The 26,922-nt window shown below is 37.3% G+C and overlaps 2 protein-coding genes and 1 long non-coding RNA gene across 6 annotated transcripts; 2 read left to right on the forward strand and 1 right to left on the reverse strand.

Moving 5' to 3' along the window:
- Positions 1–434: 434 nt before the first annotated feature.
- On the reverse strand, positions 435–6,981 carry tram1 (translocation associated membrane protein 1). 4 transcript variants are annotated; one of them, XM_027176991.2, is made up of 11 exons: positions 6,726–6,981; positions 5,266–5,329; positions 3,900–4,018; positions 3,638–3,754; positions 3,497–3,555; positions 3,168–3,252; positions 2,945–3,015; positions 2,712–2,816; positions 2,176–2,319; positions 1,781–1,926; positions 435–1,650 (listed from the first exon to the last, which is right to left on the reverse strand). In XM_027176991.2, exons 1-11 carry the CDS (start codon positions 6,846–6,848, stop codon positions 1,577–1,579), a joined length of 1,107 nt encoding a protein of 368 aa, XP_027032792.1. In that variant the 5' UTR covers positions 6,849–6,981; the 3' UTR covers positions 435–1,576. The 4 variants fall into 4 exon arrangements, with proteins under 4 accessions (XP_027032792.1, XP_027032784.1, XP_027032800.1 ...); XM_027176983.2 differs by having other exon boundaries at positions 3,900–4,021; XM_027176999.2 differs by lacking the exon at positions 6,726–6,981 and adding an exon at positions 5,483–5,539 and having other exon boundaries at positions 3,900–4,021.
- Positions 6,982–10,838: 3,857 nt separating this feature from the next.
- On the forward strand, positions 10,839–16,488 carry xkr9 (XK, Kell blood group complex subunit-related family, member 9). Its single transcript, XM_027170280.2, has 4 exons — positions 10,839–10,948; positions 11,372–11,760; positions 13,901–14,094; positions 14,591–16,488. The coding sequence occupies exons 2-4, from the start codon at positions 11,483–11,485 to the stop codon at positions 15,226–15,228; spliced, it is 1,110 nt and encodes a 369-aa protein (XP_027026081.1). The 5' UTR covers positions 10,839–10,948; positions 11,372–11,482; the 3' UTR covers positions 15,229–16,488.
- Positions 16,489–20,632: 4,144 nt separating this feature from the next.
- LOC125140249 lies at positions 20,633–24,123 on the forward strand. Its single transcript, XR_007139537.1, has 3 exons — positions 20,633–21,392; positions 22,122–22,168; positions 24,013–24,123. It is a non-coding gene; the product is annotated as an uncharacterized LOC125140249 (long non-coding RNA).
- The last annotated feature ends 2,799 nt before the right edge of the window (positions 24,124–26,922 follow it).

Raw genomic sequence — 26,922 nt, forward strand, 5'->3', positions numbered from 1 at the left:
GCCTAAACAACAAAAAGTCTGTACCCATGTGGATTCTGATGTGATTTTTGTTGTTGTTGTAGCCTATCCACCTCAAGGTTTGATGTGTTGTACATTCTGAGATGATTTTCCACTCACAACAGTTGAAAAGAATGGTTGTTTTAGTTACCAGACTGTACTGAGTGTGTACTGTCGCATCATTCAGAGTAAAGTCTAGAGATGAAAATCCCAAGAGATTAACAATTTTTAAAACACTCGAACCACCTCAAGACAACGAGTTGCCATTACTCGCTAACCCCACTCGCTTAAACTCCACTACACCTCACCCCACTGAATTTAAAACTCCAACCCACCCCACTACACTCCACTTCACCTCCACCCACGCCAAACTCCACCTCACCCAGCAATAAATAAATAAAAACAGCAGTCATTTCAATAAACAAAAGGAAATTGTACCAGTTTCATTATGTATTTTATTGAATGCATTTTTTCTTTGTAGAACAAAATAAATTCTTCAGAAAATGATGGTGTATATGCAAACTACAAACTATCAGACTGTATTGTCACACAGGTGGAACAAAACAAAAAGGGCAATTTCTTTCCTAATTCCTCTGTTCATCTATGAAGGCGTCAAATTAAACATACTTTCTGAAAGGTTACACACGGCACTGCTAGGGACACGATCATGGCAAATTACTCTTTTAATGACAAATTAACGAATGCATCGACAAAACACACCTGGACATACACACATATACACTCACACAGAGCTGGCCTTGAAATCTTTACAGAACACTGGCACATTTTAACACAGTACATACTGTTTACTCTTCTTTTTTTTTTTTTAAACTTTGTTTAAAATGTTCATACAAATTTGGTATAGTCAGGCACTTGAAGTGTTTATTGGCTTTTTGCACTGGCACTGATGAATCCTGGTAAATACAGAATGCAGCTTAAAAGCATGCATCATTTGGACGCTTTTAGTAACAGAGGGGAAAAACAGAAAGCCCTCTTCCTGTGATGTATGATGAATAGACAGCTTTGTGCAATACAGTATTCAGCACCCAGCTTTAAAAAGGGCACTGATTTTGTAAAGTAGGCCCCCTACTGTGCACAAAAGCCTATAGGGCAGTTCCTGAGCCTGTGCACCGCACATTTATCAGCTATTCCTATACGCATTTAGCAGGCTGATTTCCTGACGAGCAGGCATGTGTCATCAATGGCTTGTATAGTACATCGATATATTACAATTGTGGGAAAAAAGGCAGCATTACTGATAAAATGTACAAAAAAATTCTTCATAGGTCCTTTGTTTTGAAGCTCTATTGCAGAGAAGGCAAGTCCTCTCACAGGAAATGTTCATGTATCATGATATGAAGATATTGGCACATGCTTACTAGTCAGTGTAATCAGGTCCATGAGAGCTGAGAAATGCTAATTATGTGCAGTGTATTAAAATTTGGAAAAAAAAAAAAGGAAAAAAAAAGAAAGAAAGAAAAAAAAGGCAGGACTGAAGCACAGAGCTTGGAATGATCAAGCGAGAGAGAGAGAGAGAGAGAGAGAGAGAGAGAATGGAAGAATGAACAGCGGGATCTGTTTAGGATGATTTGTCCTTCCTGGCTCTGGGAGAATCCGCTCCGTTGGCACTCAGTGATCCGTTTACTCCGTTGGCTACAAGACATCAGCACACAAGTTAATAATCTGTATAGTAAGTGATAGAAGACACAGACAACTGCTTAATAATAAATGAACAAAAGCAATAAGAAAATAATACATTAAATTAAAAGACTTCAGCACTAACCTTTCTTGGACTTGCCCTTTGAGGAGGAAGATTTCTTCTTTATGGGCCGAGTCTGAGCGTGTTCTCTCCACCTCCGCAGCTGGAAGTTGATGAATTTCCACATCATAAAGGCCTGAGTGATGCAGATGGCAGCCAGGACAGTCACTCTGCTCCATCAAGCACACCACAAAACGAAAGAAAGAAAGAAAAAAATAGGAAATTGGACATGAAAACATTCTGGAAATGTTGCAGGTTATTTAGCCAATTTTTTTTAACTAGTAAAGTGAGCAATAATGTGATACAACACCACAATCACACCACCTTTGTTAGATCCTGATGATACCTTATGTGCTTTTTTTTCTTATTTATTCTTTAATTGGTGGACTTATTACTTTAATAAATGTTTCCAGTTTCACCTGACAAACAGCACATTGTAGTTTCCCTCTGCAAGGTTGAGTCCTTGGTGTTCAGATCCAGCCAAACCGAAGCCCACAGTGAGGACGGATAGAGACAGAGTCAACAAGCGGGCCAGGACGAATAGGACAGCCCACACTGAAAACCTACACACACACACACACACACACACACTTAAAATCTTACCTTCTGTTTTAGATCCATGTCCAGAAAGCTTTAGGTGACCTTCTCAATTTATCTTATGAACAAATATTTCCAAAAACAACCTTTTTGATTAAGCTAAGCAGAAAAGAATGAATATAAATGCTCAGATTGTAGATGAAAAGAGGAAAAAAAATGATGTTGATGCCTGTCTGTTATTTTGCATTTATGTTTTATAATGTGGTTGCAATAAAATTGGTAATTAATAAGACAATGAAGCATTCAGAGACAAGTTCAAATGGGAAATAAGAAATCCTGGGTTTGGAGGGATATTTAGATTTTTCCTCAGTTAAGATGATGATCATAGATAAAGAACTCTGCTCCATAAGCAACTCACCCCGCTTGTCTCTCTTCGTTACTGAAGTAAATGATACGAGACATGTGGAAGAGCAACTCGACGAAATAATGGAGCACGAGGAGCACCACGCCCAGGCGGTTCAAACTGAGAACACACAATTTAAATACCTGAAACAAGGATGCGCTGCACTCACTGAGTGTGCTGTTAAAGCAAACATCTAATTTACACAAATCACAAATGTACACAAGGAGTACGAGATCTGTGTGCATTACTTGAGGATGTAAGCGCCTGCGATGTGGACCAAATACAGACTGATGTAAACCAGCTGACGGGGAATGTCCTCCTGAGAACAAAAAAAAAAAAAAAAAAAAAGTGGTGGAAACAGATTTTACATGTAAACATCGACACACCCTGGAGGCAACCTTTTGTCCCCTCACAATGACAGGAAATGGGGGAGAAAAAAAACAACAACCTTGCTAATCTTTATACACTCACTTTCTTGATCTTCTGGAAGTAGAGTTCAGGAAGAGCATGGAACCAGTAACCCAGCTGACAGATGTAGTAAAACTTCATCTGGAACCTGAAAGCAACAGGATTCCTGGTTATGGTCATAGGTCATATTATGATACTGAGATCATGGCACAGGAAAATATTTTGTACAGGATGATGCTACCTAAACAGGACAATTCAATTATATTTGTATAGCGCTTTTAACAATGGACAATTTTGTCCATTTTGTCTCTGTGTAAAAGAATCCAGTGCATGTCACCTACAGGTCAAGGCTTCAATGTTATCTATAAGCAGAACAGGTGGCGTAGACTTACGGCATCAGCGTGTGCGGGTAGCCTTCCCACAGGCTGACAGGGTTCGACAGGATGTTTTCCTTCACACACAGAGCAAAGAAACTATTACATTCATGACATAAACCTTGCGTAATAATTGTAATAACTTTAATGCAGTCATACAGAAATCAGAATGCTGGTTCCCCACAAACACGAGAAGAGATAGAAAGCGCTGAGCTGGCCCGACTCGTTGAACTTGTTGTGTTTGGTTTTGGAGAAGTGCATCTTCCTGATGATTTTCTGTGTGAAAAAGAAAGCAAGATTTCTAACAAATGTACTTCAAACATTTAAAAAAATGTAAGTAGAAAATACTGTCTTATGTGCACATCTACAGCTAGCTATAATACAACAACAACAAAATAAAAAACCAAGAAAAGGTCCTTACATCAAGGATGTACTCCTGGACTATGGCATGCATGATGATGGCCACCAGCATGTAGAAGAAGACAGTGGCCATATCCTTCAGGCCATGTTGGAAATAATTCACCGGCGTCTCCTCAGCGCCTTCTGACACCCAGACATACGCACAGACACAGACGTGACAATGGTGTTAAATTAACTAAGAGTGTAACAACAAAGTAGTCAGAGATCAGGTAACAACCAGGACATGAGCCAAGAGAAGAGACTGTACAGAGGTGCAGCTGTGAATATAACTGAAATAGCAAAGTAATAGAACTGATATTAAACTATATAGTGAACTATATATTAAAGTTTTATAAGTTTAATAAAAACATTTTATTTAAGCGAAATGACTGACTTTTTTATTTTTCTTTTTTTTTTTATTTCTCCACACCAGGAAATATCTGCAAGAGATTTATGAGCGACACTTCATAATACCACTTCCTAAGTGTTCCACTAAGCAGCCAGTGTTCAGAGATAAACTCTAACCCATTTAGAAAGTCTTTGAAGGTTCCTTATTTTGACTACATTTGAAACCCTCAAATGAGGTACGAGAAAATATTTGCTTAAAGCAGTCCCATAAAAATCTCAAACCGTGATCGAATACCAAGGTATGAAAATTTAACACAGGCTACGAGAGGTCATGTTAGTTGTTGCATTTAATCCCAACACTTAAATGACCTTGACGTGCTGTTAGAAAGTCCGCTCTTGTCCGGGTCTTATCGCAATGACCGCCACGTAGATTATCCGATTTGGATTGAGCAATATGGAACTTTTTAAACATGGAACATGAGCCAGAAGTGGTGAATATTAAAAGGGTCTAATAGAAGACAATTCAAGGGTTGTACGGTGTTCTTTCTTCAAAGCAGTAGGTTGATAATGAAGATACACAGTGTGGTTCTTAGAATTCCTCTCATTAAGCAGACAAAACTAACACGGGGGGGGGGGGGGGGATGCACTGTTTAGTCCTTTTTTTTAATGTCATAATTAATAAACATTACTAAACAAATGAAAACCATTTCTGCACATTCGTGTGAACTTTTTCGTCAGAGTGTTTTCACACAAATTTGCATCAGAAATGGATGAAGATGAAATTTTTTTAAGAGCCCAGGTGTGGTCCAGGTGAATCCTACATCACTGTCCAATTTTTAACCAATTTTATATAAAGCCAACAAATAAATAAGGAGTAGTGTTTTAAATTCTAATTTAGGATAATTGTTAAAGTCATGTATCTATTGAGTCCTCTTTTCAGAATCTTCTCATATAGAACAGAAGTCATGTAAAGATCTGGATCTGCAGTCTATCTGCATGAAAACAAATCTTTAAGAACATTAACAATGACTCGGACTCACCGTTTGCTGTTACTGTGACGTTGTACTGTACCGTGATGAACAGAACCGCAATCTTTGATGGGATCTGCAACACAAATTTGGTCTATAAGTAATAAAATAAAACAAAACGTATACGTAAACTTATACTTTTAATATACAAGTCTTGGACTACAGAAACAGGAAAAATAAGCAATACGAAACCCATGATTCAAAAGGAAAATGGCATACTGACACTTACTGAGTTATGGTTTCTCTCTAAGTTTACGTTTTAGTTTTGTCAGAGATTCTTGTTCTTAGACCTGGATATACTCTCATATTGGCTTCCATAAAACTGAAGGTTGGATACAAAAATCAGTAAAATGTCAATAATAATAATACAATTAATATATTACAGTACTGGATTTAAATATATACACAATAGATTCTCTCTCTTCTCTCACAGACACAAATAAATTTATATATATATATATATATATATATATATATATATACATACATACATACATACATACATACATACATACATACACACACAAACACACACATATCTATCTACACACACCAAGCTTTTCTCTCTCTTTCACACACACCAAGCTTTTCTCTCTCTTTCACACACACCAAGCTTTTCTCTCTCTTTCACACACACCAAGCTTTTCTCTCTCTTTCACACACACCAAGCTTTTCTCTCTCTTTCACACACACCAAGCTTTTCTCTCTCTTTCACACACATCAAGCTTTTCTCTCTCTTTCACACACATCAAGCTTTTCTCCCTCTCTCTCCCACACACATCTATCTCTCTCTCTCTCTCTCTCTCTCTCTCACACACACACACACACTTGTTACCATCACACATCTCTCTCACACACACACACTTGTTACCATCACACATCTCTCCCACACACACACACAGCACGTCACGAATACAAACTATTATTTTGACATTAAGCACAACTTTAATCGACACACTTAAACATAATGAACTACATCTCCCGTGATGCACCGCGACTTAAACGCTGGCGCTGGTTTGCAGGACTTAAACTTATAACGTAAATACAAACAAACGGAAGAGTAAAGCAAGTTAACACTGAAGAGTGAGAAATGTCTGAGCGGAATAAAAGCGGAAACCGAGTCACTGTGTGAAAATAACGCTAACGTGGCTGAGGCAGAGCGTCTCGATGACAGCGCGCGCACAGAATGCCACGTAACCGTCAAACCCTCCGCACGCGCTCAGGAACCATCCACACAGCTCGCGCAAATACGTGTTATAGCTTTGGAGTCAAATCACTACAAAAATACACCGAATACAACGTGTAAAATTACAGAAGAACGTCGTGCACAGCGTTGTGGACGCACAAAGGTCTAGAATAAAGAGACAAAACAAACCAATAAGCAACAATCCTTCGATCAGTCGCCTTTTCCTCCCTGTAGAGTGTGTAAATAACCCAAACCTGATTTATTCATGTTGTTATTTTATCCTCACCTCAAACATGAGTCCCAGGAGAAAGAGCATAGCTACACAAGACACGATATCTGCGTGGTTGTTGATGACAAACTCATGGCTCAGGACAGGATACGTTTTACTGTTCTTCTTTTTCAAGCCCATGATGCTAGAGAAACTTTTCCTGACCAAACTCAGATACAGAGAGCAGAGCAGAGCAGAGCAAAACCTCACAGTGGCTGCAAACAGCACTAAAGCCTCTTCACTCTCCAAGCTCTTTCTCTTCTTTTTCCTTCTCCTGGAGACCGAGCTTGCTCACTGCTTCCACCTGCTGGCTTGGAGGAAAACCTTTCACGTGGTGTGGTGTAGAGTAGAGGATCTAAATTCGTCGACTCATCATTACCCTGGTCAGTGTAATAAGTGAATACAGAGTGTGAGGAGGAAATATATCGTGGATGTCTGTTGCAATACAATACAATTCTATTCTATTCAAATGTATTGCTCTAAAAGTCAAGTGAAGTCAAGTCAAGAAGCTTTTATTGTCATATATCAAACATATATAGCTGTTGCAGTACACAGTGAAATGAGACAAGGTTTCTCCAGGATCATGGTGTTACACAAAACAAAGACAGAGCTATAAGGACCTAGTAAGTTAATCCTAGATACATAAAGTGCGACTGTGCAACCTGGTGCAAACAGTGCAGGACAAGACAAACAAGACAGACAGGACAATGCAGGACAAAATTACAAGACAATACACAAAAGACAATAAACAGAAACATTCATTCATTCATTCATTCATTTTCTACCGCTTATCCGAACTTCTCGGGTCACGGGGAGCCTGTGCCTATCTCAGGCGTTATCGGGCATCAAGGCAGGATACACCCTGGACGGAGTGCCAAACTAACGCAGGGCACACACATGCTCTCATTCACTCACACACTCACACACTACGGACAATTTTCCAGAGATGCTAATCAAACTACCATGCATGTCTTTGGACCCGGGGGAGGAAACCAGAGTACCCGGTGGAAACCCCCGAGGCATGGGGAGAACATGCAAACTCCACACACACAAGGTCAGTGGCGGGAATCGAACCCCCAACCCTGGAGGTGTGAGGCAAACGTGCTAACCACTAAGCTACTGTGCACCCCTAAACAGAAACAGCACCAGTGTAAATACTGTAAGTTCAGACAATATTACGTGTGCAGAAATACTGGAATGGACACAGTGTTATAGCAGCAGTTACCTGAGATATTATTGTGCAAAACAGCAATCAATCAACTAAAATGTCAGACAGAATGTGCAAATAGCAAAAAGTGTGCAAAAAGCTGCATGCAAAGCAGCTTTACAGAACATAAGTACTGCATTATCAGAACTGTCAGTCATCACATCGTCCGTGTATGTTACACACTACTGCTGCTGCATATTGTACAAAAAGCGCAATATTGCACAATATCGTTATTTGCACTTTCCACATTTTATGTACATAACTGATCAGTCATATATTCCGTACTCATAATGTCTATAGTATCACATCTGCATTATTTTGTATAGTCTGTATTATCTTGTATAGTATAGTGTTATTTATGTCTGTACATGAACCAGTCTCAAAGGGGAACCTCATCATCATATGGGTGACACTGGAGGGTGTGATTATAAATATACAGTCTGACAAATGTTGTATTGATGAGGAGATTGTTGTCATCAAAGACCACATAGAGTTGGCATCTTCTCTAAGTATAGCAGAGTCTAACTGGAGCTGGAACATCTCTAGATGCCTCAGGATCCTCACAGAGTCGGCCTCATATCAGTGGAAGTCCAAAATCTTCATGGCACGGAAGACAGTCGGAGCTGGTACAATTTCTGGATGCCTCGGGATGGGTAGAAAGAGAGAAGCAGTGAAGAGGAAATACACAACGCAGAAACACTTACCTATAGCACTTCTAGGATGTAGGAGGAATCCAAAGGAAACCCATACAACACAGGGAGAACATGTGAAACCACACAGATTCAAACCCAAGCCAAGATGATGCTTCCTACTGTGTTGCACTCTTTTACTTCAGACCACTGAAATGAATTATTCATTAGCTGTACATTTAAATTTGGTTTTGTTCTAAGATATAGAGTTCAATACAGTCTGCAATTTTATAGCAGAATAAATTTTATATAGAAAACTGCAACTAGATTTGTAAAGTTTGTCGTGATGAACTTTGATGTTGGCTTGTTGGAGAAAGTATTCCCAAAGGCCGGTATGCTAGTGCAATACTTTTGGAGGCGAGTGGATATGAGCATGTGACATCACTGAATACCCTTGACGCAGTTCCCCCCGTTGTGCTGACACAATATAGCACATGTCAATGTTGTCGAAAGTTTTTTGATTTTGCATATTTCAGGGGCGGGGCTGTGGAAAAATCGAAGGCCAGTTTGTACACCAATTTATCCAGAGTATCACCCTAAAGAAGCTGGCTGAGTTTGGTGTAGTTATCTCGAAAGCTTGCCGAGTTATAAATTTATAATGGATGTCTATGGCAATCAAGGCCATTTTGAGACCTGGTGCCGTGAGTACCGGTACTCGGATAGCTTAGAAAAGTAACAACAAACTTAAGACCAGGGGCAACGACATATCTGATTTTAGTGCATGTGGCTTGAAAGCTCTAGGAGGAGAATTAATAAATTTTTGTCTAAGAAGAATAAGCAAAACAGAATGTTGGCTTCTACAATCCAACATAATTACAGTGAAATCATCGGTAAGCCTTCCACTTCCCCCAAAGACGAGCCCACCGGCTTTATAATAACTACACAGTCTTTTCAGTCTTAATCTGCAATATGTAAATAAGTCATTTATACTTGTGTTTGACATTCAAATTGGGGGCAGAAAAGTGGATTCCTCTTTTTTTTGTTTTGCAAGAGCATGTAAAGCCTAGGAAGCCTGGTTACTAGTACTGACTAATCTGACTAGATTAAAATTCCAACATCCATGCCAGATGTTGGAGTGAAATTGCAGAACAGCAACAATAGCATCTGCAACAGCATCTGTATCTGTATTTTAACTGATCTAAAAGATCTACTTCTATCATTTAAAAGTGGTGTAAAAGTAAACTGTCCATTAGGAAAAAGGGGCAGGGCTAAGCAGATTACACGTCCTTCAAATAATAACAAGTTATTTTAGCATTAAATGACGTACGATACTGCCCAACCTGTACTGTACATGCAGTAGAGATGAGTGGATCAATGGATCTTTCACTCTAACTGTTTTTATTGTACTACTTTAATCTTTTTTAATTCTAACCTAATGCACTAGATTAGATTAGATTAGATTAGATTCGTTTCCACTTTTTGTCATTACACATGTACAAGTAAAACGCAACTAAATGCAGTTTGGTGGGGTCGGTCACCGAGAGACAGCGTTCAATAGAGAGACATCCCTTGGGAAAATGCTGTTCCTCAGTCTGCTAGTTTTTGTCTGGAGGCTCCTGAAGTGCCTACAGGAGGGAAGAGGAACAAACAGTCTATGTGCAAGGTGGGAGGAGTCTTTAAAAATACTGCAAGCTTGACACAGACAGCATTTCTTTTGGCTGGAAGTAAAGTTCCTGTGATGCGCTATGTGGATTTCATCACCTGTTGCAGTGCATTGCTATCAACGGCTCTGCAGTTCCCATACCAGACTGTGACACAGGATACTCTCAATCATCCTTACAGCAGTAAAAATTCACCAGGATGTCTCTTCAGTGTCCTCAAGAAAAACAGGTACTGGTGTATTACATACTGTAATCATAACCCAATTATGCATGAGAAACTATCCAATCAGACTCTGGAGCTCATATTAATATAATTTTTTTATACTTGCAATAATTCTGCTCATTTTCATGAAAGGTGCCAATAATTATGCTGCACAAGAAAAAATAACTACTGACACTGACGGCCTGTATATCTTTTATCTAGAAGCTTAACCGGTTTGTCCTTTAAGCACTTAATGTAGAAGAAACGTATCAGTATCTAGTTACAGATACAAAGGTTCAGCTCCTTGTTTGAACAACTGCTTGGAGTTTTTCCCTGATTAATCTATACATCAGACAAACATGAGCCATTGGGTAGATATACAGTGAATATTTGTGTATGTAGGAATGTTGTCATGGGTGTGTGTGGGAATATTACGTCATAGTTACAAAGAAAGGTGTGGAGATCTCGGGTTATGAGAACACGCAGACATTTACAGAAACCGAGGAATGGAGGAAGCAGGAGTGTGTGAGAGCTCTCAGAAGGTGTGTACTATTCACTTGTTTTACATTCGGTTCAGATACCATAGAAATCTCTTTGAGATTTGTTTTATATTGATTCCACAATACACAGTCAGTGTATTGGGGTCAGATATAGTCATTATTCAGACATAAAGACTGCATTGTAGTTGTGTTGTATAGGAGAATATAGAAGAATCAAGATACAGTTGTGTTAAAGATTCACAGAACATTCAGATTGACATCAGCTGTCCAAATTCTGTTTTATAATCAGAATTATTGCCACACACCGAGGCTTTACATGATTACATTATGGTTTAAGACAAGCACAGTGATTGATACTTGGAGGAGCAAAGTACATTGATTAGTGACAACAAGTTAAAATGGAAAAGTACTTCATGATAAATCTTTTACATGTCTGACATAAACACTGTCTCCCTGTTTGAACAGATTATGCAGCTGAAAATTTACTCCCAGTTCGGATATCCTGCGAAAACAAAATTAGTATCCTACACAAACATGGATGATCACCTAGTGTTCTTCTGATATGATATCAAAGCCATGGGGTTTACTAAATTCCGGTGGATCTGCACTTTTATTGGACTGATCTTCTCGGTGGTGGATATCGCATCTGATTTGCTGCTGAGCTTGCAGTATTTCAGGGAAGGACACTACACCTGGTTTGCACTGACACTCTTATTTGTTCTCGTCGGATCACTGTGCACACAGATTTTCAGCTACTGCTGGTTTAGGGAAGATTCTAATGGTGAGGAGGGGGCAGAATCGCTCACGACTAGTATCGGCTTGCTCCATCTGTTACACTTGGGCTTCTTCACCAGGTAAAATGTTGATAAGGACTCTTACTAGACTTAAAGATGTTTTTGGTCAAAGTGTGACGTTCATATTTATTTTTTTGGACATTTATATCATGTTTTAAACTTCAAAACATCATGGATTTAAAAACTCTTTAAAAACCTTATTATGTTATTCAAGCACTGAGCTCTGAAGTACTAATTCTTTCATTCTCAGGTAACACACTACTTTCTCAGAAACAGTGTAAGATAAAGGAATGGCATGTGAACCATTCTGACATCTCAGCACTATTCTATCACCATCACCATTAGGATCATCTTAAAGATAAGTAGGCCACACTCGGTTACTGATTAAACCGATTAAAGGACAGGAAGCCAGAGGGTCACGTGTATCAGCTGTTCAATCCTGAGCTGCACTAAGGAACTAAGGTGCGTTCAATGGCAGCGTTCTTTAAATTTGATTAAATCAGAGTGGAAAACCAGACAGCAGAAGGGAGAACATTTAGGCGTAATCCAGAAACCAGATCCAGAAAGTTCAGCTGAAAACAAAACCAAAGAGACAGTGAGAGGTAGGGTCAGGTGTGGTAGACAGTGTACACACTGAATAATAGGAACTTAATTTCAAACAGCTGAGAGAGATTAGGGGACTCTATGGGAATCATTTATTGCATATTGGGAAAACGCGACCTCTAGTGGCCAAACGTAGGATTGTCAGAGGAGGCGTATAAATGGATAATGTCCATTTGTTTCTTAGTCAGTTGTTAGGAGGTGGGAAGAAACTTGAGAACCAGCAGGAATTTGTGCAGATGTGTGGAGATTAACCAGCACACAGTAAACTAGTCCGTGCAGGAGTGTTTGTGACTTTTTTTTGAAATGGCAAAAACGCAAACACAGGATTCTAAAAATCCTTGCAGTGAAGACACACATATATACTTTCTATATAAGATAGCATGTAAATTTGAAGAATGCTTTGACTGAATGTGCTCCAGGTGTGTGTTCACGGTGTGTGTGTTCACTGCTGTGTGTGTGTACTTTGGATGGGTTAAACGCAGAAAACAAATTCTGAGTATGGGTCACCATACTTAGCCGTATGTCACGTCACTTTCACTTTCACTTTTCACTTTGTGATACTTGTTGTCACACAACGCATCTTGGCCCAATTCTGTGCAAAGTTTTCTTTGCTTGATTTTGCTTGATTGTGCTTCAGATTTTGTGACTGCAAAACAAATCACTAAATCTTGGGGAACTGGTACAATGGTATGGTATGAGCATTCATGAGCATGTAATGAATGCTGTGTTTGTTTTTTGAATGTTTAGTTACATAGAAATGTCTTGAACGAGCTTGAGCTGTGTTACTGGAAGATTGAGAGCATGCTGTGGTCAGTCTTCAGTTTGTTGTGGTATTGAGTTCTATTGGTGTTTACTGAGTTCAAGTCACATGTGGCGTGATCACAATCGGTAATATAAGAGTGATTACGATTTGTCAATTGACTATGAAGAAGATTAGCGCAACCAAAACCACTATAAATCTGGAAATTATTTACATGCAGCTTTAAAAGATAAAAAAGAGACTGATTATTGTCCAAAGATTGAGAGAGAGTTGTTTTTGTGTGTCTGCATCAGGCTCTTCCTAGCCATCATCTAAGGGGTTTCTTCGTTTCCCCAAGAGACGGCAAACAGACAATAACAACACCATTATAACACAAGCATTGCAACAGCAAAAAAACACATGGATGGTGATGAGCTCACACCAGCCAGAATTTAAAGTAATCCCATGATGAATAATGAGAAGTAATTGCGAGTTTAAATATTGCTGATTTGTGGATTCATGTGCTGAAAGAAAATACAGTGTATGAATAAAAATCTATGCATCTATGAAAATGCAGTTCATGTTGCAGTGACAGTCTTGTTGTCGTGGTTACCGCTTTACATTCAGTGAATAAAAGTGTATATTACTTGAAGCTAAGATCTAACACTTTTGGCTAAAATATAACTCTGAGTGTTACTAAACGAAACCATACTATGCACTGAGCTAGAAAGAGCTATTACTGCTATTAGGTCTATGACATTCTGGACCAGGAACCATAGGAACAATTCAGGTGAGTGTTTGATAAGTGATAGAGCACCACCTGGCCTTCATAATGTCTATACTGTGTCTCTTGTCTAGGTATTATGATCTGCTGAAGAAGAGCTTTAGTTGTGTATGGAGGGCACACACCGGCATGAGTACTGACAAGCTGTTTGGTTTTGCGGCTGATCTGAGCATGTTGCGGCTGATGGAGACATTTCTGGAGAGCGTTCCTCAGCTCCTCCTGCAGGCATACATCATGCTGGAGCACCAACGTACCTCCAAGCTACAGTGTGAGTCTTGAGTATTTGATGTACACAAGATTTGATGTACACAGGAGTAAAATTGAATAATAAGAATAATAGGAACAATAGATTGCATAAAATCTACAAGTCTCTGGAACTGTACTGAAAAGATGAACATCATTCTTTGAAAATTAAAAGTCAATTGTTAGGTATCTCAAATTTTAAATCATCCATGAGACATTACGCCTTGCATGAGCGTTCATTTTTACTAGTCAGCTGGTAATTTTAAAAAAAGTATTATAAAAACTAGTCATCTTTAACAATAGCAAATAATTGACAGTGTACACAGAACAGGACACAGCATCAGTGCATTGCTAAGTACTGAACACAACCCAAGGGCTTAATTTCAATGTCAAAATCCCATCAATCAATCAATCAATCAATCAATCAATCAATCAATCAATCAATCAATCAATCAATCAATCAATCAATCAATCAATCAATCAGTCAATCACAACATTGTTTGTTCTGTTTTTTTTTGCAGATCTTAGCATGGCCGTTTCCTTCCTAAATGTAGCCTGGAGCACAGTGGACTACTGGCGCTGTTTACGCAGATCGCTCCCCAACATAGATGAAATGCCTGGTGGAATTCCTACAGCCGTCTACCTGCTTTATAAAACCTTAACCATCACCGCCCGCATTCTGAGTCTCGCTCTGATTATTATGCTGAGCTACTGGAATATCCTGGTGTTAGGTTCCGTCTGGCTAGCAGGGACCGTATGGGCTCATATGGTAAAAACTGATTTCTGCACGTTCCGTTGTTTGGAGGAACTTTATCGCATGGTAGTTGGGGTCATTCTTGTTTTCACCTTTTTCAACATTAAAGGAAAGAAAACCAAAAAAGAGATGAGCATATATTACATTTTCAGCACACTGCATAACTTCTCAGCTCCCCTTTTTCTGTTCCTGTTCCTACCGAGGACTGTGGAATCAGACTTCTTTTTACCAGTTACAGCTTTCATATTAACGTCTAATACAATAGGACTGGTATTTCTGATCCTCTACTACACCGCTTTACACCCAGGCAATCAAGTCGAGTCAGATGCAGTGGATGGAATGGTCACAATGAACACAAATAATTCCTCTACTAAGAGTCGTTTTGACAGATTTTTGAAACTCTAACACCTCACAGACTGAGTATTTATGACAAAGCTCTATTTAAAGCCTCAGGGAAGCTAAATTTCTTGGCGTTTTTTCTTAGTCTGAGAAATAGTCAGACTTGCTAATGTGTATAAAACTTTTACCAGAAGTACTCTACTTTACATGTGAAGCTGCTGGAGTCTCTCCCTCAGAGCTTTTATCAAAAATGTACATTTCCTTTAAGGTATTTTTGAACGTGTTTGTGTTTGAGTCTAGTGAGCAAAGCTAATCTAGTGAAAACTAGAACAAAGCTAGCAAGTGAAAACTACTGTAATTTAGCTAATAAGCGCAAATGTAGTAAGCAAAAGCAAACTAGTGAGCAAAAGCTACTTATGCAACTTCAGAAGCAAAAGCAAACATGTTGAATGAAAGCAAGGGTAGTACATAAAGGCAAAATATAAAGCAAAAGCAAACTCTGAATTAAAGCTATCCTCTTGAATGCTGAGTAATGATATAGCTAGCGAAAACTAACCTAGCAAGTAAGAGCAAAAATAGTAAACAAAAGCAAACAAGTAAACCAAAGCTACCTCTGCAAGGTAAAGATCCTGGGAGGTAAAGAAACCTCAGAACCTCAGCAATAGCTGACTTTGTGAGTAAAAGCTAACCTCTTGACTGTTAATGTATAATAATGTTGGTTTGAGTGTTGCTAAAGACTAGGACATCGTCATTATCGTCTTCGTCATAATCATCATCATCATCATTATCATCATCATCATCATCATCATCATCATCATCATCATCATCATCATCATCATCAACATTATGATGCAGAGAAAGTAAAACTTAACCTCCAACCCTGGAGTCTGGTTTATTATAGAAACAACCTAATATTTTCCATTGTTTTCGCTACAAGTAAATATAAAGTTTCATATTAATGTATATGAATATCAAAAGCAATATAAGCTAGAAAAGATTCATATCATCTTACTAGTTCCAGACTGTGTGAACTTAAACTTTAGTCCAGAACTATTTACAGCTGTTTGTGGAAACTGTTTCTGCTGATTTTGTAACCCAGATAAAAGACTGAAAGCAACATTGAAGCACTTTACTTAAATCTGAACCTGATCACTAACACACATTTATTGCTGTTGTAATTGTAATAGTTGAATTTTTTTTTTTAATCTAACATTTTGAAATAATTCAGAAGAATAATTCACACATCCGTTTAGCTCATATGATAACAGGAATAAATGTATTTATTTTTACATGGTGCGCTCTTGATATTAAATGAATATAATACAAGTCAACCGGTCTAATTATTTCATATTTTATTTGTTAAATATCTTGCTAAATTTCTAGTGAGAAGAAGCTGCTTTGTAACTGTCCGATGTTGATAACCAGGAAAAAACACCAGATGGTGCTGTGTTTCAAAAATATCTACTGAAAAGCTGATAAAATGTAATATTAAAACTTGCAGCTATGGATAAACATGTTAAACCTATTTGCATAGAGATATTTTATAATACAGTTTATCAACTGTTCTTAATCTTTCTAATTCACTCATAACATTTGTTTAGAGCAGCGGTGTCCAGTGTGGGTGCAGGATTTCATTCCACTCAGACAGCAGTGTAGCTTCTTCTTGACTGGAATGAAAAGCTGGTCCTTTCCGGATAAAACCGGACACTCCTGGATTAGATGCTTCCTGTTCCGTAGTGTTATTTGATATGAATACATACGTTTCTTAATACTAAATGTAAATCAAACAACATTTTCATTAAATAAAATTTCAATTAAAAATATTTTATTTTACTTAATTAAAAAAGTTTTATATGTATGCAAAGTCTCTACTATTTTCCAGTCTTTAAACATTCCTGATAACATTCCTGTCCTTCAGCCCTTTTGAAATCCTTGAACTTTATTGTGTCTGTGTATATCACCAACATGCCTTGTGTATATACTCAATTTGCAGAGTTTATTATTAGTGAATTTGATACACAGCATTTAATGAATCTCAGAAGACACTTGGCATTAGAGATACCAATCAGCCTACAATGCACTCATGTCTTAGTACTGGGGAAGAAAGCAAGAGGACCAAAAGGAAACCCCTGATGAACACAGAAGAACATGCAAATTTTGTGCACACAGACAGGAGACAAGGAGTCAAGCCCCAAACCTTGTAGATATTACTAAGTCAGCATACATGTAAATTTGATTGTATAATACTGAACAAGTCTTTTAACAAATCTTTATTATCCACAGCAATACCCAGACTTCACAATCTCTCAGCATGTTTCTGAATAAAGAAAGAAAAAAAGCCTATTTAACCTTTGAACCCAGTAATCCCTGGATTCAGTGAGTTTGTCTTTGAGAGAGGCTGGGTCATCACATCCAGGGCTCAAAACATAACAAACCCAGCTAATTCTGTTTTGACTAGACATTAGGGAAGACATTAGGTGTAATCCTCAAATAGAGAAGAGGAGGATAGATGTGGTGGATAGAAAACAGACTAAAAGAAAGAGATTCTGATGTTAACAGCATTCAACGGGTATACTGTATACTTTAATATGTCTCTGTATGTGCTTCAAGTCAAGAATGCGGTGCGGAAATCAAACCACTAACCCTGGAGAATTCATATAAAGATGCGTACAGAGTGTTTTTTCCTTTATGTGTGCATATATTGTTCATATATTGAAGCATCTTAAATAATTAACCTATTACTTCTGTACTGAATGCTACTACAAGAGTCCAGAGAAAACAAGTCGCTGCAACTGAACCCTGAACCCTTCAGAGGAAAGTGTATCTGATTCCCCAATCCTCAGTTTGTGTTTTGTCATAAAACAACCATGACAGCACCTTCAAACCCACAACCACTGATAATCTACACTCTTCCTTAGTGATTTCCTGACTGATTGCCACTCTGTAATGCAGCACACAAGCCAGAATCTTACTTCAATTTGTCCAGACACAATAAACATGCAGAGCCAGGCTTAACCGTGGCTGTTTTCTATTAAGGCTTCAAAGTCTGCATAAAGCCTGATTAATGCGGTTTGGTGAAACAGTGTGTCTTTAATTATTACGGCTGAGCTCACGGAGGCCAGAATGCAGATACATTAGTGGCGAAAAAAACAATTCATAAACGTCCGACTTCTGACAACCGGGAGCTTTGCCTCATGGTTTGAGAATTCTCCGGAATCAGGGGATGAAATAAGCCTCCGGTGTGCTACACACAGAGTGCCGAAGGTCCTTTAATCATAGCAAGACTAAAAACATTATCTGAAGCAGGGCAGTGACAGATCTTGGGGCAAACAGGGTATTTTAATTCGATCGTTTTTTTGTGCACATGCAGTGGGCAAAGTGAAGATGACATCATATGTGTACCTCAAATGTGTTTTAGGGTAAAGCAATAGAAAGTAATAACCCTTCTCAGGGGTACCCCAACCCCTGCCACCAAATACACTGATATACAGAGTTAAAGACACCAGTAACAAAAAATACTTAACAATTTAAATAACAATTTAGTGCTGGTTATAGAATTTAACAACAAATAGCTATTTGTGTAGTAATGTGTAATAATGTTAACAATTGCTAACATTAGCACAGTCTCATGTTGAGGTTTATGGCTTGTGGATCTGAGCTGATGTTAATTAGAGAGAGTTGAATTCTCTCTCTCTCTCTCTCTCTCTCTCTCTCTCTCTCTCTGACACACACACACACACACACACACACACACACACACACACACACACACACACACACACACACACACACACACACACACACACACAGTTTGGTTTATTTGTACAGTATGACGACACACATTTTGCTCCTTCATTCATTTATATTAAAGTCTTATAATAATACATAAAACCACAACCAATTCATTATAAAAATACAAAACCTGTAAAATAAACTGTACAGTTCATGAGTTATTTAGCACTGCCTGTTCCACACGTTACACATAGGTTTAAATGAAAATGCTTGCCTGTGGCTATTTAATTAAAAATAAAGATCTACATACTAGAAAGAAGGTCTATTTTAACGGAGCATTCTTTTTGGAGGGATTAAGTAATAATTGGTTTGTTCGTTAACGATTTAGCTGAGCTGCATGCTAACTTAAATGTTGAACTAATTATTTCTGCTTCACGTTGTTGTTTAAATCCTGACGTAATAAATCTCAGATGTGAAGATTTTAGTATGCTTGTTTAAACAGACTTCCTGCAGAGGCCCTGTTTTACAAAAATGATTTACTGTACTGTGGATTATTGCAAAAGCAAAGAACTTTATTTTGCACCGTTATCACATCATTTCATCATTACGCAAACCAGCAGCTGTTTCTCGATACCTGAAGTCGTTGGAATGAAACAGTTCAGCTGCGATCATTGTCATTACACAAGCCTTACACACTGTTCCACATAAAACAAATCATATTTCACACAAATTTCAAACAGTCTCAAAGAAAATTGATGCCACACGGCTCCAAAAATGTTTCCGTCATTGTTGGAGCGCTGTTATTGTATTTATTATATATAAAGGAATGAATGAATGAATGAATGAATGAATGAATGAATGAATGAATGAATATTTGAGAGAATGCTGCATGTATCAAGGCTGGACAACAAAGAATAAACGGTAGAATCCAGTGTATATTTTCGATATATATAAATGTATTTTAAATTTGCTGTTCTCAGTGTTCACATCTTTGTTATCTTTTTTATTTATTCAACTCTTTTATGCTTACATCGAACATTTACACGTTAATTGTTTGTTCATCTTATTGTTCATTACTTTGTTTGTTCTATCATTTGTTTGTTTATTTACGTGTTGGTTAGATCTGTGGTCCTATAAAAACTCTTACTCCTCCCATCACTCTAACTCCAGCTGACATTCTAACTCCTCCCATCACTCAAACTCCTCCCAGCACTCTAACTCCAACTGACATTCTAACTCCTCCCATCACTCAATCCCATCACTCTAACTCCTCCCATCACTCAAACCCCTCCCATCACTCTGACTCCTCACATCACTCTCACTCCTCACATCACTCTAACTCCTCACATCACTCTAACTCCAGCGGACATTCTAACTCGTCCCATCAAGCTAACCCCTCCCATCACTCTAACTCCTCCCAGCACTCTAACTCCAGCTGACATTCTAACTCCTCCTATCACCCATCACCTCCCATTACTCTGACCCCTCCTATCACTCTAACTCCCATCACTCTAACTCCTCCAATCACTCTAACTCCTCCCATCACTCTAACTCCTCCCATCACTCTAACTCCTGCAAACACTCTATCTCCAGCGGACATCACTGTAACTCCTCCCATCACCATAACTCTTCCCATCACTCCACCCTTAACCATTAATCCTGCCATCAATCTAAGGTCATCAATCATTTTAACCCCACCCCTCACTCTAACCTCACCCCTACGCTAGCTGCACTCCTCACCCTCACCCCAGCTCTAACTCTTAAACCTTTAACAGCCTTAATTATTCACGGTTTAGTTTCCCCAAAACACTATAAAATTAAGTTTAAATTAAAATCTCTACCAGATATGTTATCTTGTAGAGAGTTTGTTCGAACATGATGCTCACATTACAGTTTAATTTAGCATTTTTGCAACAGCTGTGTTAAACCTTGTGATGAATCTTCAGGCTCCTTCTTCACCTTTTCCTCATCTTTTCATTTTGCTTTGTACTGCTGTGTATCTTATTCTCTATGTTAATTGTTTTCGCTGTGTCTCCTGGTCTCCTCTTGCACAGAGACAGAAAACAGAAGCCGTGCTCCTGCTGGTCATGCTGTGGCTCTGTAAGAGTCAGAGGAAGATGGATGATCAGAGTGCTTGTGTTTATTTGTGCAAGGCTGGAGTTTGGGGGGACGGGGAAGTGTATTATGTATGCAGTGCTCACAATCAGCAACCAAACAAGATTAGGAATTATAGATGAGAAAAGCAAGAGAGCGAGAAAAAAAGGAAGCTAGGTTTGATTAATCTGGACACATAGCTCACTCTTTTGTGTTTGCTTTCTTACATCATTTCCTAAAAAGGCCCAAGCCATGGAAGCCATCAAGCTTTTCTTTTTTACATTCCTGTGATGAATTTCCATTTCCAGGCTCACTATAATAGCATGCCATTTTACCTGGAAGTAATAATGCTGAATTGTTATTCCCTGCCTTACCAAGACAGTTCAAAACTGTATGGAATACAGGTAAGGTCTGGACAGCAGCTCTGTTTTTTGTCCGGAATGTTTACCTCTTTTATCTTGCATAAATTTTGGACAATATATTTTTTTCAGCTAAGACATGTTTGTTTCTGAGGTTGAATTGCCGTTAAAAACTTAGCAATTGTAGCATCATCCATATTGTAGTATATCAGAGTATATCGAGTTGTTTCTGACTCTTTGTCATGCTTGGATACTGATACTGAAAACCCCTCATTTTGTCAGTATTTAATTGAACGGTAGCACAAATATTTTTGTTAATAGCTTTATGGATGACCATCTGTCTCTCTTTCTCACTCTATCTGTCTAGAATAAGTCTAAATACTGTATTAGGAAAGAAGCGGGTGTGTGGTAGCTCTTTGATGCTGGATCTTGTGAAATTTGTTCTACATTAAGCCAGTGCTAATCTGATTATGGACCATGATCCATTCAGTCTACTGTAAAAAACCCAAGTGTGACGTGCTGCACAGTTTTGAACTCGATACTGTGCCGAAACCCGAGAGACGCACTAAAACATTAGGCCCTCTTTGATGTGATATTGTAGCCCATCTGCACTGGAGAGCTGCAGAAAATGGGCTTCAGGAGGATAAGTGTGTGTCTATGTGTGTATGTGTATGTGTGTGTGAAATGCGAAGTGTGTTTTGTGCTAAAGCATGACGTGAACATGCTGCTGGGCTTTTTATCAGGGCGATAAAAACCGGACCCTCTGTCTCTCAGCAGGGAGGGAAGTGAAGAAACGGTCTACTCCTGCCATCTGAGATCAGGTAATCCTTTTTCTTTTTTCGAAATGCACTCGTAGTTGCTCTTCATCTGAAAAAAAAAAGCATTATTTAATGAATAAATAATTATGGCAAGAGTCAAGTCAACATCTTGCACTTGTAGCAGTTGTGATTGTAATTTTCTTTCTATGTTTCTAACACATTCTTTATACAATAGTTCCTTAATCAAGGAGCAGATATTCCAGTGGACATGGATTAGCGGATAGATACAGATCTAAAAAGAGAGACAGACAGACACTTAGCCAGCTAGACAGCCAGATAGATAAACCAGGCATACACATATCCAGCTAGATATAGTGGATTTACAAATCTATACACAACAAAGAATAAAACCAAAATAAATCATGTCAGATTTTTTTTCGCCCTTTCCATTTTTTTTCCATATTTCAGAAAACAAACTTATATCTTAAGAAATATCTTGCAATAACCTGGTTGTAAAAGTATGCACATTCATTAACTAATAGTTTGTTAAATCACCTTTTGCTTTGCACAGCTAGATTTGGGAATTTTATTTCACTCTTTCTTGCAACAATGCTCCAGATTTCAAATTACAAGGGAGCCTCTTGTATACAGCCCTCTCAAATATTTCCAAAGGGTTTTTGATGTAGATTTGGATTCTGACTGATCCAATCCAAAAATGTTGATTCTCTTCTTCTGAAGTAAGTACGTTGTTGGATTTCTGCAAAACAGACTACTATTTAGAACTCTGATTCCACCTAACTTGACTTCAGCCCCAATCCGAGCTGAAGAGAAGCAGCCCTGTAGCATGATGCTGCCACCACCATGCTTCACTAAGCTATCTTTTAGAGTTATGCTAAAATTATTTGACCTTCAAATATTTATAGCATTTGGCAGACACACTTACTTACATTATATCTAATTTTTTTTTAACAACTGAGCAATGGAGGCTTAAGGGCCTTGTTCTGGGACTCAGCAGTTGCAGCTTGATGGTCCTAGGATTTTAAGTCACAACCTTCTATTTGGTAGTCCAGCACCATAACCACTAGGCTACCCTTTCTTTTGACACATAGTTTTGGATGAATTAATGAACCTGGATGTTTTTGAGAAAGGGCTGCTTTCTGTCCATCTTACCTCATACCCCAGACATGAAGGATATGAGAGATTGTTATATGCAGGGATTGACCAGCGATTCCTGCAGCTCCTTTAATGGTATCAAGGTTTTCTTGGCAGCCTCCTCGATATGGTTTGAGAACTTGCTAATGACAGAGTGGTGCTCAATTTCCTCCACTTATTGATGACAACCTTTACTGTCTTCCATGATTGGTACCTTTCAACAATGAGATCCTTTCATCCTGTCAGATCAAACCAAGTAGATGCCAATAAAATCCTATAGAAACAGCTGATTGTTATTAATGGGTTAATCACAATAACTTGATGAGTTTAAATGTGATTGTCTTTGAGAGATCATTATAAGATTGGCTCTATTATTATTATTATTATTATTATTATTCTTATTATTATTATTCTTATTATTATTATTATTATTATTACACTTGCATTTCTCTAGCAAATAAATCTGTGAAATACTTGACTGTATCTGTTTCTATACAATTGAAATACAATTTAAAGCTTCATTGCTTTAAATTCAAAAGTAATACAACTATTTTCAATGTATTAACACTTAATTCAGTCTAATATAATTTCATATAATTTTATAGAATTTAAAATATCAAAATTACCTCAGGTGGAGCTCAAAACCTTCAGAAGGATCCAGATTCATCAGCAGGAATCAGTCCTACTTTATCAGTCATGAGCTTTATCATGTAAAATAATGATGATGACTTGTATTTACTATTCTTGTCCTGCAGATGGCGCTGTGACTGCATCGGAAATGAACAGAAACAGGAGAAAATTCCCACAATGAAGACTGCGTGTTGTCTTGGAAATGATTTGTATAATAAAACTTTAAACTGTTTTAATTTGCTTTCCTCTTTTGGTTCTCTTTTATGGTTTGTAGGTGTTTCGTTAAGGTGCTTTAATGGAAATTACTTTAAGTTTTAATGTTAATTTTAGATTTATGTCTGAAAAAAAGGAAAAATCAAAATGATCATTGTAATATATAAAATATAGACAGATGAGTTATTCATGTGTAACCATATTGTTTTCCTCTTTATTTTGGCTTATGATTTGAAGTAAACATAATAATAATAATAATAATAATAATAATAATAATAATAATAATAATAATAATAATAATAATAATAATAGCAGAAAAGAAGGCATGTTTATGCCTCTCTTTTTTGTAAAAAGATCAGATTACATCATGTTCATATTTATATACAGGAAGTGTAAATGTTTTTGTGGCAGTTATTTGATTGCATATTTATATAATTATATTTATTATTCCACATGCGAGCTGAAACCTTGATTTGTGTTCATATCTTTAATATCAAGTTGATTTGATCACTGGTTTACACCTGGGTAATATATTGCTTCTAATATACTTCCATTTTTAATAACAATTGTAATGAATATCAGGGGTCACGTTTAATATCTATAGACAATATTTAATCTGACTTCTAAATATCCAGCCAACTAAAACAAAGCTTTAACCATTTACATGTGAAATCAGACTTAATCTGTGTAAATATGAATCAAATCTGCTGAGATTTATATCAAACACAGACACACACTCACAAACGCAGGAGCACACACACACACACACACACACACACACACACACACACACACACACACACACACACACACACACACACACACACACACACACACACACACACACACACACACAATATTGAATTTCAGTCTTTAATTAAACCACTGTTCAAATTTCATGAACGATACTTTAATCTGATGAACCTACTGTTAAAAAAATTACAAATGCATGCTCTTTCTCTATCTATCTATCTATCTATCTATCTATCTATCTATCTATCTATCTATCTATCTATCTATCTATCTATCTATCTATCTATCTATCTATCTGTCTGTCTGTCTGTCTGTCTGTCTGTCTGTCTGTCTGTCTGTCTGTCTGTCTGTATAAAATATCTTATCAGTAAAAGTCATGAATCATAAAAATCCATTTACAGTGTTATTTCGTCTGTTCCATCATGCAATTTCCACCACAAGTTTAACAGAAACAAATGTCAAAACAGCTTTTCTAATATGAATCATTTTATATTTAAAACATTTTACCGAACACATTACATGCCAAATTCACGAAATCAGGTGTTTTTTAATTCAGGAGCATGTCTCTGAATTCTGATGAAAATTGTGAGTGGTTTGCTGTCCGACAATCAGGTTTAGAAAAATAAAAATTACATGGATATCTATAAATGCAGCTATTATAAATGCTAAAATTGTAGCTTTAAAATAAAGAAAAATAAAAACAACTACTTTTATCTTTTGGCTGCTGGTTGACTGATTTGTTGCTTAAAATTATGTTATTGAAATTCTGCCTTTCTGCATCTGGATGAACATCTGTGAACAGGATGAAGTGCTGCAAGCTGCTTGGGTGTAATTTCATTTTCGGGTTAAATCAGTGGCTGGCTTTTCAAAATGGAAAGAACCGTTTAGAAGAATTTTAGTGTTTTAAAATGAGTATTTAAGTGAAAAATGACTCATTCACTTTCTTAAAGACTTGCAAATTTATCGGCTTCCTTATTCATTATAATTTTTTTTGACGTAATTTAATTTTTCTAATTCTGTTTTATTCATGTGATTCTATTTTCATGTATGATTTTCTCACTTCATTCCCTAATTTTCAAACTTTTTTCATTTAAAATGATTGATAAAATGATTATCACATTGCACACATAAGGAATTTAATTTCACATGTGATGTTTTTTGGCAGTTAATCTAATTTTAAGCAAAACATTTCTAAAATTCATTTATTTCTAGTGTTTTTTAAAAGTAATAAATTTTTTTTGCATTGTTTTATTCCTTTACAAGTAAATTTTCCCCCACGTGATTCATTAATTTTCACTTGTTTAAAAAACAAAAAACAAACAAAAAAACTATATAAAACAAAACAAAACAAGTCAATTTCAGTACTCACTTTATTCAATTCAACTCAATTCAAATTCATTTGTATAAATTTGTATAACAATAGACCTGTATAATTTAATAGACCTTGTTTCAAAGCAGCTTGACAAAACAGAATAAAAAACATTATATTATACAAAAGATTAATATAATACAAAAATTCAAGATTAATATTCGACTTAAATTTAAATGTGTTTGTATTTATCCCCAATGAGAAGCCTGAGGTGACTGTGGTGAGAAAAAAACTCTCTTAGATGGAAGAGGAAGAAACCTTGAGAGGAACCAGACTCAAAAGAGAACCTCATCCTCATTTGGATGACACTAGAGGATGTGATTAGAAATATTCAGTCTGACATATTACTGGGTGTAATGTGGGAATACACCCTGAATGATACACTAATTCACTCTTCATTTATCATTATTTCTGATTCGTTTAAATGTTTCAGCATTATTTTCACACGCTGGACATAGTTGTTTATTCATTACAAATTCTTCATACGACACAACGTCCCATGTGCTTACTTGAACATACGTGAGCAATTTCAAGGCATAATGGTAGAATTATCTCATGTTTTTCACAAGTGTAGGTCCATAAATACTTATGAAATGTATATGATTTAATAAGTATCTGGAAATCTAATAGCCTCCGGTTCAGCGTAGTGCAAACTGCATGACTAAATCATCACACACTTGCTGAAAAATGCTTCGTTATG

Source organism: Tachysurus fulvidraco, chromosome 25 (genome assembly GCF_022655615.1).
Source record: "Tachysurus fulvidraco isolate hzauxx_2018 chromosome 25, HZAU_PFXX_2.0, whole genome shotgun sequence".
In the NCBI taxonomy this organism is placed as follows: Eukaryota; Metazoa; Chordata; class Actinopteri; order Siluriformes; family Bagridae; genus Tachysurus; species Tachysurus fulvidraco.